Source organism: Phlebotomus argentipes, unplaced genomic scaffold (genome assembly GCF_947086385.1).
Source record: "Phlebotomus argentipes unplaced genomic scaffold, Phlebotomus argentipes genome assembly contig_75, whole genome shotgun sequence".
In the NCBI taxonomy this organism is placed as follows: Eukaryota; Metazoa; Arthropoda; class Insecta; order Diptera; family Psychodidae; genus Phlebotomus; species Phlebotomus argentipes.
Window position 1 is genome coordinate 768,846 of NW_026776170.1, and position 13,814 is coordinate 782,659.

Here is a 13,814-nt window from a genome sequence, read left to right on the forward strand (position 1 = left end):
GCAAACCGCATCAGTAAATATTCATAAGTTTAACGCAAGACACATTATGTGGGATGACCTAATAAACTCAAAAAAAATCAGGTAGGTGACTTTAATATCGAAGTCAATAAAATTTCTATGTGTTAGAAACAAATATAGATAGCATATCTGTTTAGATACTGGGTTCGTATAACAAAGTTGAAAACCGACGTCTTATTAGAAATATATGAACTGAAGAAAGTAAGAAAACGGTGCCCAACGGAAAATGGTCACTTTTTGAGACGTCCTCACTTTATTTTTTAATTATATGGGTGCATTGGTTTTACAGCAAAATGACAAAGAAGAATTAGAAGAAATTTCCGAATAATATTGCTTAATAATCACATTTCAAGAACCGCCTATTTAGTTTTATTCTTGCATTGTGATAAACCAGGTGGTTTTGTCTAGTGTTTCTCTGTAAATGAAGTATACCAAGAAATATTTAAATTCTGTAGCCTCGAGAGCATGAAAAAAGATGGATTAAAATATATATTTTTTAAAATTACTCTTTTTTTGTTACCTTCGGAGTTTTTTTTTGTAATTCCCACTGCTCAGTGAATGGGGAAGATCTTCTTATACGTCTCATATTATTCAAGGCAAAATGTTTCAAAATCAATGTATGACATTCTAGTCTGAAAACATGAACAGAACCAAAAATGAAAATGAAATCATATTATTTTTAATTTATGATTTTTCATTGTGGAAATATTGCGTTATTGAATTATTCCAAATTTTTATTTCTCAGTTATTGATTTAACCACATTACGAAAATAATACCGTTATAAAAATGACCAATTTCAGCTGAATACCTTTTTATATATACACAGGTCTATAGTCCTCTTTACACATCTTCGGTTATGGAATAAAATTTTCAACACTGAAATTCTGCCAGTAATAATTAAAATTTTGTAATACAGAATTAATTAAGAATACACGGTAACTGTGTTATCAGACTTTAGCCATTTGACTCCAGAATTTTAGTGTCACACTTTTAGATTTGTATTTTGTGTACATACTGAACTAAGAAAAATTTTAGAAATATATAGCTTTCTTTGTGATAAAAATATACAAATGTACCCACAATAAAAGAACAACATGGCTTATGAAATTTGCAGAATTTCAGTAGAATTTCATAAATTTTAAGTACAATGCTCACTGTCTGTAAAGGCCTTACCGCATAAGCACACATGGATATTTTTCTCTCGAAATTTTCAATCAAACTTAGAATTTTGGCTCAAGCAATTTATAAGTATTGGCCAAAGATAATTATCAGACATGTAAGTTTTTCTCTGGGATTGGGTAGGATTTAAGAATTTATTTGACAGTTTGATTTTCCTTTTTATGATTTAGCCTACTAAAACAGGATTTACAGTTCATAAAATTCAAATCGAACAGTTTACTATCAAACTTTTCAATTGGAACTGTCAATTGCAAATCCTATCCCATTTGAGAGAAAATCGTCCTAGTGTACAAAATGGATTATGAAAGGCAATGGTTTAATTAGTGATTACAAACACAATATGAACAATTTGTTAAGTCACTCAATTTGCTGCTCTCAAATAAAATTGGTATAATTGAATTTCACTCGGGAACATATAATCTTTCAGATTTATATCAAGAGACTTGATAAGTGCTTATAAATTTACCCCGAGAAGTTTTGGCATTCCACTCAGACGGTTTTACAATCCATTGTGAAATAAAGTCAGCGAGAAAAGAAAGTGTAAAGTAAAGAACATAAGAAGGATACAAAAAGAAGCGAAGAAGATTGACACCCGTCACTTTTATCAATAGGAATCTGGCAACCCGTTCATTTGCACTTATTGTTTCAAATTTTTTCGATTTCAGTGGAGAGAAAAGTCCGTGTGTGCTAGGTCCTTTTGTCTGTGCTGCTGAAAGAAAAATGAAAAAAGAACAATGTCACATTTCTTATACTTATTAACTCCCGTGTAATCCCATACTGACTGGAAACTATGATGTTTAAATAGGGCGGGTAATGACCGCAAGGCAATGTGTTATTTTATCTTAAATTTAAATTTTAAATACTATTATTATTACTGTTTACTCTTGATTTACTATGTAATTTTATATTTTTCATTCCACATATCTTCATAATTTTATGGAGTTTTTATAATCTATCATTGGGTGTTCCGTCAAATATAATTAAATAACTTTATCTTTTTTAAATTCTGTAAATCCTAAAAGATTTACTTTTCTGGTTCCTCTTTTTATTTCAATTTACCACTACACATTACGATTACTTTGTCAGCTTTATATTCTTATGTCATCATTTCTTTTGCTTCCTTTAAAACTAAAACGAATTTATCTGCAATCTTATTCGTAGCTCCAATCTTATAATTTTCATGTTTTTTGTATTTTTGTCTTATATTTTTTCTCACTAACTCTTACTTTGTGTTCTGTCTTTAATATCAAAAAATCATAAATAAACAAATTTCAAACTGAAATTAATTTCTCTTGACTAGACTGATGACTAGATTTATTTTATTTTTGTGGACACGTAAGGTACTCTGAAAATAAAATCACAGCAATTTCGTTACTGTAACCGGCATGTAGATAGAACAAATTGCTCTTCTTTAAAGTAGTATGTAATTCAGTTTCATATTTTGGCAATTCAAGAGACTCAATTGATTTCTTAGAATTTGAATAAGAAGATTAGAATATTTGAATTGTACTATCTGCAAAAATTTTCGTCTTAACAAAAAAGTTTGTTTGAAAATATTTAAATTTTTATAATAAATTATATCGAGTAACATATTAATCTGGTAAAAAATACTGTGTCGAAATAATCAATACTTTCTTTCTTAGGCTTTGAATTTATGCACTCGTCACAAGATTTCAGATAAAAGATAATAAGTTCCTTATTCATGTTAAAGAACGAGTAGATCAGAAATTAGTATAATGATGTTACCTTTGACGATTTATTAGAACATGGAATTTTCGAATAGTAATAGCTGAATGAAAATAATGATAAATAGATGAAATTAACCAACAAAAAGAATAATAAGATATAAAAAATTCACAAATGTTTTCATCAAAAGTGGAAACTGATATATATTATATATAATATATATATATATAATATAATATATATATATGTATATGTGTATATAACATATTATATATATATATATATTATATATATAATATATTATATTGTGTGTGTGTGTGTGTGTGTGTGTGTGTTGAATTGCTTTTTCATATTTTTTGAAATGGCAAATTTTTTAATGTGCTTTCTGCATGATAATTTAAAGTATAAAGTCACAAAGAAGCTAAAGCAAAAGACTACACTACAAACAGCTGAAAAATTATTTTGATGCTGATCTAATATGATGGAAGAACTGGGATTTACAGTAGTTATTATTTATAGTCAACTTGAAATGTGGCAATTTCGAAATGTACTCAAATCTAAAATGTATGTTGTATACAAAAAAAAATCAATTAACTCCAGATTCTACATAAGCATACGCTTATAGTGCACTATTTTCCATTTTTTTGACAGATAAAGTACACATATGACAAAAAAAATGTTCTTTAAAATTGGCGAAGTACTAGCATTCGAGTACATTGAGGAGGTATCTAAAAAGGACCAAGAAAAAGAAAATTTAATTGCTTTCGAATAAAGCGTTTAAGTTTAATTTTTTTTAAAGTTATTTAGATGTTTAGACCTATCCAATTTGTGTGAAGTCATAGATTATCAATTTAATTCCAGCGTACTATTGCAGTAGCTTATGTATTTCGAAATCCATACAATTTTATCTGTAATCTTATATATCTTGCTTTTATAATATGTCCTGACTATTAGAAACATAGTAGGTTTTACCAGACAATAGGCCCGCTTGACAATAATTATTAACTCATTTGTTGAGCAATCAAAGTCACCAAAAATCCGGTAGCTTCTCACAATACTAATATTCTTCTACATAGCCGGTATAGGAATGTAACAAAACTCTCATAACACATAAGATAAAAAAAGACAGTGTCACAAGGACTTAGACCGTCTAGAGCACAAGAAGGTGTTGCCTATGACGTTTGGGACATTCCCTGTCTTCTATTGCTCGCAGGTTGTGAGAATACGGATTGGGTCACAAGAGGTCACCATCTTCAGGATCACCGTCCGGTGGTTCACCGGCTGCGTCAAGATCCAGGTCGCTGGTGTGACCGAGCTCTAGTTCCATATCTTCGCCATCATCCAAATCCAAAGCACTATCGCCGGGACTAAGGCCCTGGCAAATTGCCTTAGTATCAGACTCGTCTTTCCACTTATCCATTGACCGTCGCCGAGCATTCATGAAGAAGTTACCAACCGTAGTAGGTTCGAGACCTAACTGTCGAGCTATCGTCACCTGCATCTCTTTTGATGGACGTTTTGTCTCCTGTCAAATATTGAAAGGATATCGTACAAAACAAATATTATTTTATGTTAGTTTCAGAACAGATGATCAAATATAGAATTATATATCAAATATCCAGAATAAAGAAAGAAGACAAAGTTTATGTACAAAAAAAAACAAATTTTTTAGTGGCCATACCGAAGACTCTAATTACAAAAATACTCTAGAAATTTAACCTAATTCGCCGCAATAGAGCGGCAATGCAGAGCCAAAACGGAATTTACCACCAGCAGCAATTAACAATTGGAAAGAGAAATAAAAGAATTTACAGATATGAGATTGAAAGCTAAAAATGGCTAAGGAGAGTGATCAGCCTGAATGAACTTTTTGATGCGCCCAACGGTCTCGCGCGGAAGCGCATTATAAAAAGACACACCCCTAACGAAGAGGGTATGGAAAAAAGTCTAATGCTCAGCTCGAGGAACAAGAAGTCCCCGGAGTCTAGTCGAACACTCTTTGTCAAGACGGAAGCCAGATATCCAGGGCAACCAATATTGCATAAGCGATTCAAGAAAATTGGGTCTCGAATTTGCACAAAGGAGGATAGGTTGTAGCCCACTAGCATAACAGTGGGCAGAAATATGATCACAGGGTAAAGTCCGCAGACGTACCTGACACAATTATTGAATTACTTCGTGAAGATAATTGCCTACGATATCTTGGGATTAAGGCCAAGTCCATTGGACGAGGCCCAGTGCCCAATTCTGGAGAGATTTTCATTCAGAAGGTAGAAAGCAAGGGAAGAGTTTGTAGGATCACCTCCAACGTAAATCTGGAGATTGTCCGTATACAGATTATACGAGCAACCACGCAATAGATCATATCTATCATCATAATTATCTATCGATAATTACTGAACATGAAAAAAGTAAATTGATCAAGAATGGATTCTTGGCCAATGCTCCTTCCTAGGGTGGGTGGAGAAGACGTTTGGTCTCCAAATTTAACAATTTGAGAACGATCGCGGAAGTAAGTTATGACAAGGTAAATTATGTCTCGTCACTTTTCCATAGCTGAGGAAAGGAAAATAAAGTCCCGAAATGTAGTACGGAGAAGAAAAGGAGTTTGAGCTAAAAGAGCTAGTTTCCATCACCTTCCACAAGTTCAACTAACGACTGAGATACGAAATTTCCAAAACACACATTGATATTCTGCTTTGTATCTATAGCAGGGGGCTGAAAAAAATAAAATTAGAATCATCCGAATTACCACAACTGTAACCGTGATAAACTTTCTTTAGATGACAAAGAAGACGAGGGATTTAATAGCATTAAAATCCAAATGCAGCGAATAGGGGAAAGTATAAACAAAATATTCATACGGATATTCACAGCAAAATATGAAAATGCAAATTTATAAGTTTTTAACAGCAAATTAGGCACATAAAGTAAATAAATTCATATGCAGACCTTGAATATTGCTTGCAATGTTCGCCGTTGAAGGTCTGTGAAAACAAGTCTGGGCTTTTTAGGTGCCGGCATATGATCCGTGCTTGTTTCTTCTTTTCGCTTGCAGCTCCCTCGCTGAGGAATCTGAGCGGCTGAAAAAAATCAAAAAAAAATTTTTTTTTTTTTATTGAAAAGAAAAAGTTAGTTTATGAAGAGGTGAGCTACGCTGTTACATTTGAAAATGGCAAATTCAATAAATAACTTAAGTAATGATAAACCGACTCAAGATTTTATGCATGGAGTGCTAAGCTTGTCTATTGCTCTTATTTCACAATCAATTCTAAATAATTTTGTATAATAAGGATTTTACCCAATTTTTGAACAAATTTATTCCATTAAGGGTGTAATAGATTTGTTTGGGAAAACCGTATTAGTAGCTGTTCATAATTTAATCACAATTTCCTTAATCAAGCTTTGTAACTTTCTAAAATATTTTTCAGCGGGAATTTATTTAGATAGACTTAATTGATTTAATTTAAAGGTTGGTGTTTATCACCCGTTTTGAATTTGAACTAAAACACGGAATGGTCTCTTTTTAATTCACACTTTTATAATCTTTACAGCGATTCGGAGGAACTTTCCTTTTTTTCGGTATTGAGAAAATTTGGGGTGCATTTTGTCACTATTGGAGTTCTCATTACTCGACACACTCCCGCGATCCAACACTCTTGATCTAATTCTCTGCCTTTTTTTGTATGTGAATGTGCTTTATTGAGTCCCAAATCTTCATTGGGAGTCCTATTAATTCCTCATCATCTTCTCCTTCTGCCGCTAGAGCTACTTCTTGGACAGCTTCTTCTTCGTTGGCTTCTCGTCTGTCGTCTTGACCACTACGTCGTACTTTTCCGTAAAGATCACCTCGATGTGACACGGAAAGGACATGTAGGTTTTATGCGATCGTGGGCTCTGTACGTGCGACATCTGAGTCAGACAGCACGATATACCTGGATGTGGTCAATCACCAACTTGTCTACGTCCAATTCATTATAGTCGGCATTCGACTCGGTGTTACGCGGCAGTTGAGCAGGAACTCGGCGCACTGCTTGGATTAGCGTCCCTGCGTTGTTTTCCAATGCTTGGCCTGAGCACAGTGGCCCACGCCTTCGTTGAAGCGCCCGAAGGGTACGCAATCCTTGTCCACCACGTTCTTTAGAAAGCATTGAGCGCGGATTAGAGTTATGTGCTGAAGCGCATTGGCCACTTCGTGGATTTTCTTGAAGTATACACGTAGGTTTGACCCACGGGACTTACAAGACTTGGTTGAGTTGTCTGGTTCGTGAGGATAACTTCCCATTTCACCTAAAAACTATATTTTATTTCGGCACGGGAGGCAAATCACGTTGGGCTGACAGAGAATAAGGTCAGTAGTGTTGGATCGCGGAAGTGTGTCGAGGAGTGAGAACCCCAATAGTGACCAAATTCACCCCAAATTTTCTCTATACATGAAGAAAAAAGAAATTTCCTCCAAACCGTTATACAGATTATAAAAAAGTAAATTTAAAATAATGCACTTCTAATTTTAGGATAATAGGCTAATTTGTTATAAAAAGCATGAACTATTTCACAAAAAGTTAAAAGAAATAACAAACAGTAATTACTTTTTTTTTAAGTTTATACCCTTACTTAGCAATTCTCATTACAAAATTACCTCTCCAACTTAAACTATTTGTTCATTACTAATCAAACCGCATTAGCACACTTGGACATTTTTATATGAGCATTTAAGTTATTTGTCACAGATAAACACAAATAGAGCCTATTATTGCAGATTTCTAGCAGCTGTTTTGACAGAAGTGTGAATCATTTTTACACTTCTCTCTGATAATTGTACAATCTATTCTGCAAAGAGTTTACGAAAGGAGAAAGTGTGCAGTGAAGATCGTATAAAACAACAGAGAAAGGGAAGAGAAATTCTTGCACATTTTTTTTACAACAAGAGTCCGTGTCAGCAGCTTGAGCACTTCTAGTTCCATTTTATCGATAGGAGTTGAGAGAAATACCCATGTGTGCTAAGCTACTAAAAGGGGAGTTTTTGAACGAATATTGTTGCTGAAAAAGTCTTGACACAAAAGAGAGCTCACCAGCCAACCGAAGAGCGCTCATTCGCTGGAACTCAGGTTCTTGCAACCACTTGTACATACGACGGAAGGTTTCTCGACCAGACTTTAGCTTTGACCAAGGTTTAGGATTGCGGAGTAAATCTGATAAAGTACCCTGCGAACGACAAAGGACACGCTGCGCAAAGATGGCCTGAGGTATGCTGTATCGTTTCAGTTCCGCGCTTATTCTTTGCGCTAGCTCTTTTGTATTGATCTCCTCCACGTCCGCACTGAGGCTACTAACTGTTAGTGGTGTTGTAGCTCCATTGGACGCTGATGAATCTGTCTGGTTGTTGGCTGCCATACTTGATTTAATAGGCGAGGGAGACTTTACCACACTACTTTCGCGATTCGAAGCAACTGTCATATTCGCAATCTGGATGAGACCTACATGGCAAAAGAATTATGTAAGGTTTACGAAGTGTATTCTATCAAGTATTAATTATAAGGGTTATAAGGTCATATCTGCAGCTTTCTTTGGTTGTTGTATTTACAAAAACTATTTCTTATTTAAGGAAATGTTTAACATACTGATCGAAATTATCTGGAATTTTTGAATAGTTTGCATGTCCAACGTGTTCGACACTAGCAACTAAAGTTCTCCTATTTGGAAGACCCTTGAAAGGTCCTTGAAGCTCATAGCTACTATCTGCTTTTTCTTGATGAACACAAAATCCCCAATACTAAAATTAAGTATGGGGTATTGTTAGGAGGAAATGTGGCAGTGTAGCAAAACTGTGCGACATTGCATTATTGATCATTGTATTTATCTTAACATTGATTGAATAAACGAAGCCACAAATTAAATTTAGTAAGTTTTCAGTTACTTTATCTTAACCTGCTTTTTCAATAAATATATAGGCCAGAAATTTTACCTGGCGGATGTGTCTGCTGTGATGTTGTAGCAGCTAACAGGCCCTGGTGCAGACCGTTAATGGGAGCAAAGGCAGATTCTGGTGGTGGTGGTGGCGGTGGACTGGCGAGTGGTGGTGTGGGTCGTAAATGCGTATAAGTAGCGTCATATTCAGCTGCCTGCGTGGGCGACAGGCTTTTATGTGGTGAGCACAATCCATTTTGGCTATAAGCCGATTGTGGAGATAATGGTGATGCTTGCATGCCAATGTGGCCGGGGCTGCTAGCGTACGCGTGCGGCGGTGACATACCCATTGGCAATTTGTCATATGTGTACGCAGTACCACCGGTCAGCTCCATTGCATTATTCTGCATTACTGTAAAGCTGCCTGTCACTGCGTTTGTATGACCGGCATACGCGAACTTATCACTCATTGTGGAGATCGGTGGCAGCGGCTGCAGAGGAGTTAATGTCGCGTAGCTACTGTTAGGACTGAAGCCGGGCGGCGACATGCGACCGTTCACCGACGTCAATGTCTGACAATTTAAAAATTAATAATTTAAATACTTTTTGTTTTGCATATGTCCTAAAATAAACATTAATTCTAATCAGTACATCAATGCGTATTACATATTGTGCACGCAGTATTCCGGCAACAGTAAATGGAAATGTCCACATTTTTATATTTTATAACATTAGATTTTACGTTACAAAATTTGATTTTTGTAAGTGCGATAATGTTTGACGGAAAAACACACCGAGATGGCCAGGTTTTCCACATTCCTAACTATCGTCTAATGTCCCATTAAATTTAGAGATTTTAGTAGAATCTCGTTGGTGCTAGTCCCATTTCATGACTGTCATTCTAACCAACTAATTTGCACTTGACTACAACAGTTGTGGAGACAATAATGTGAATAAGCAATATTTTTAGAGTCGTCCTGACTTGGACTGTATCATAAAAAACCAAAAACAATTTGTCGAGATACATGAAGGAGTTCCAAATTAATGAAATATTGAAGAGTTTGTGATTACGTCACAGAATCCATATTTCACAACAATTGCATAAAGGTTTTAATAATAAGCTTGAGAACTGACGTACTGACAGAAGAAGAATAGTTGGTTACAGTTTTCAAAGTCGTGTTTCGACTTTATTGTGAAGTTAAAATGGTTCAAATGGAAAGGCCACGACTTAATTAGTAATGACGAGCATGAATTAGCTTACTAGAATAGTCTTTAATGCCTCAAAAGATCACAAGTAAATCTATTCAAATGGTTCTTAATGTTGGAGATGCAGTTTGCTTGATCTAAGATGTACCGGAAACGCACCTATGATGCAAGGTTTTGTGGCGCACTCAAAGTCTATATTAGCTGTCGCTTGAAACCTATCAGTTTTTCGGTAAGATTTTGATTAGTGGTTGTTGTAAGTTTACATGACATTTCATGACTTGATTGAGTATCTAAGCACTGTTTTCGCGCTCATAAATTCTATTTTGCGCATGAAAATGCCCCTATGCGTTTGAAATTTTGTTATTGAAAAAATAGTCTAAATTAAACGGAAATACTTTAAATAGTGATTAAAAGCATGTTTGGCCGATTGAAATATGTTTAATTGTCTCAAAACAACACAATGAGAGTTCACATTTGGCATTTTGCGCAAAAATGTAAGATTGCTCTGCCGCTATTCTAACAAGGAATTTATTCTCTCATATAAAGGTTGGTGACCACAACATTTGACTTTTAACGTTAAAAATTTAACTATTAACTATTAATAGTTTGTCACGAAATAAAAATAAACTTTAAATAAATTTGTCGGTGTGCCAGTGAGGCTTCAAACTGTAATTCACCACGTTGGGCACAAAGTGCATCTAAGTGTTAAGCAAATTTTTTTTGCCTCGGTTTCACTTTTTTATTTTATAGTTCGTTACTCATTAGTTTTAGTTATATAATGAATATCTATTAATTTCTGTGATTACGGTTATTATTATTTTCCTTTTGCAATATTTTGTTTGTGTATTTTTCCGTTGCGTCTTCCATATTTTTGTCGTTTTCTCAAACTTGTTAATGTACTGAAAACAAAACATTTCGGTTTTTAGCACAATCACACCTGATATGTTGGCTCGTGAATGCTGCGAAAGTCCGTTGTGTCAAGCATCTCTGCGTGCGGTGTTAGCTTTTCAGGACTAAGCAGCTGACTGTCATGACTATCATCATGCGCAGCCACGATCACGCTAAGCTCCTGCTTAGCCATGTGCGTGAGGGCCTGCTGTTGTTCGTCGGTTGAAAGATCATCAATGCTAGCCACTACAACCTCATGACCTTTTAACTCTTCTTTCATGAGCTCAAGACTTTCTTTGTGTGCATGCTGAATTACGCGCGCCTCCTTGCGGGTTGCAATTATGGTAGTACCACCCACCATCACCACACGACCGCGCGTCGCCTCTTCGGCGCCCATCTCCAACATCTCCCCAAGCGACTCCATATTTACGCTACAAGAAACGCCATACGGGGGCGCACTGTCGCCCGCAAGCAGACTACCTTTGGTGCGCCCACGGATAGGCACTTTCACATGCAAAATGCAATCACAAGGTCACCAGGGGCGCTATATGATGGCTCCTTAAGTATTCCTATTTTCTATGCAACCACTCTACGTCACTTGGCTTGTATATGTGTCTTCACCCCAAACACATCATTTCCCTCTGTCGCTCTCGCTCATGCGCAACCAACAGAGGGGTTAAATGATAAGATGGCGGACACCCTGCACATCCGTTATCTATGACAACTGCCTAAGGGTGCTATATATATATATATATATATATATATAAACTAACGGTTTAAAAATTTTACATAGAAAAAACTAGGGGAAACTAAGAAAAACTGCACCATCACGCAATTAAAGTTAACTTTAGAGTGTGCTCAGATAATATTTTAAAATATTTTCCGTGATTTTTCGCATAAGTTTTGTTTTAAATATTCACGAAATGGTTAATACATGCATTTTCTTAATAATCTGTAATGTCGACAATTGTAGAAACTACACGTGTTGATAAAAGGATGTTCTAAATTTTTAATCTATCTCTTAAATAAAATCTTTTAAATAGTAGTGGATTAAACCCTAAAAAATTTCTAGATAGAGAATTGTGCATAGTCTAAATATTAGGTTACACTCATTTACATTTACGCAAAAAATTTATTTATTATTTATGACGTTTGATCGAATGATAAACAGATTTATAACTTACTAATCACCGTACACAGAGTAGGTATAATCTACCCTTTTGCGTTTGTTACTTTAAACACACGATGGGCAATAGTCGAAACAGTGTGATGAGTAAAGTGCTGTATCATGGGATAAAGAAATATTAGCGCTGTATAATGCTAACATACATGCGCTGTATAACATTGAGAATAGCTGTCTAAACAGGGGTAATCATATAGAGCCACCAAGCTGTACGCATCTTTAGCACAGCTTTGATATTTTTAGTTTAATTTACAAGTTTTTTTTTTAATCAAATACGTTTCAAATACCGATCGGGTAAGGCAGTTTAGTTAATAATAGATTAATTGATACACTAATTATTGAAATAGCATTGAATAGACTTAAATGTGGGACGAAAGCATCAATCTCTTTGATAGTTTGTACTCACTATCAATCGGTAATTGAGGCTATTCATATTGTGACGACTTAAAATTTTAAACCGTCATGGCCAGAAAATTTGGCCCACCGGATGGCATGCATACGGCGACATTTTCAAATGCAGATACTCTCAAATCCTCAGACACCCTCATTAAACTATCATTAACAATAGGGCGTCTGGTGTAAGAAAATTAATGTTCAGTTAATACCGGTCGAAGTTAGCCCAAGCGCTTGTGTTTCGATATCAACGCCTGGATTATAATAGATCCGAATTGTTTTTAAGCTCGCTTAACAATTGAAGCCGAGCTCGAGATTGAATTGCTTCGTATCTTTCGGTATTAGAGTGTTCATAAGACAAAAAAATTGTTAATTATCAGAGATATGAGATGCTTAAAAGAGCACCTAAAATACTTTATATGAAGTTTCACATCTCTACGATCTATATCTAGATCTCTCTCATCTGTAGGTTCCTCAGCACCTCACGAAATACGAATTTTCTTGAAAAATGTGGAATGAAAATAAATCTAAAACGTATACGCAAATCTAAATATTTTAAAATTGAGTTACTGGGTAAACACACTTAAGATGTTTTGCATTGAAGTTATTTCAATTTATTTACTGATAGTAGGATAACTTGTGTTGTCAGATACAGGTTAAGATGGACGTGTCCAGCCTAAACAGCATGGTATTCAATGCATAAGAAAATATCATTGTTAAGGCTTCACGTAAGAAGTACCAATGTTGTGAAGAAATATTTACTTAAACATTTTTTGATACTCCCTCTTTCAGTCACACGGTATCGCATTCCATAATTTTATTCTATATAAAAAAAAAGTTGAATGAGTCCTTAATAAAAAAGTACAAATGATAAAAATAATAAAAAAAAACGTCGTAAATAATGATATTAATTTAAAAAAAAAAGTATTTTGTGAGAAAATTTGAACAGAGTTTGTCCCTCTTTTTAGAATTGTAAGTGTTCTAGGAAATACGCAGAACAAATAGCTACAGTTGTAACAAAATAGATGGGGAAGAATAAAAAAGAAAAAGGAAGAATCACAAGTAGGCATCACTGCGAAAATTCGCCCTGTTCGCAAGTACTGAGATTCTTATGGGGCCTTTACATATGGTATTGTATTACCTGCAGTGAATTGAATGTATGTTGAGTGAAATTGCCTTGTATAAATGAGACCCTGTATGTCTGCACGATTATCTGAAGGGTATAAATGATGATATTAGTGGTTGTTGCGTGCGTGCTAGCGTGAATGGCTGACTGCGTTATTACCTGGAATGAGAGTGAGGTTAGATCTGGCTTGAAGTGACCAATTTCCTCCTCTCTGTTGTGCGATTTCT

The 13,814-nt window shown here is 35.1% G+C and overlaps 2 protein-coding genes across 2 annotated transcripts; both read right to left on the reverse strand.

Annotated features, from left to right (window-relative positions):
- Nucleotides 1–3,196: 3,196 nt before the first annotated feature.
- On the reverse strand, nt 3,197–11,485 carry LOC132257038 (homeobox protein onecut). The gene is made up of 5 exons (XM_059753729.1): nt 10,935–11,485; nt 8,850–9,363; nt 7,957–8,361; nt 5,837–5,967; nt 3,197–4,409 (listed from the first exon to the last, which is right to left on the reverse strand). The coding sequence occupies exons 1-5, from the start codon at nt 11,307–11,309 to the stop codon at nt 4,119–4,121; spliced, it is 1,716 nt and encodes a 571-aa protein (XP_059609712.1). The 5' UTR covers nt 11,310–11,485; the 3' UTR covers nt 3,197–4,118.
- Nucleotides 6,617–7,169, reverse strand: LOC132257040 (large ribosomal subunit protein uL22-like). Its single transcript, XM_059753731.1, is given in 3 exon segments — nt 6,617–6,762; nt 6,765–6,899; nt 6,902–7,169. Coding segments are annotated over 3 exon segments (549 nt in total).
- Nucleotides 11,486–13,814: the final 2,329 nt, after the last annotated feature.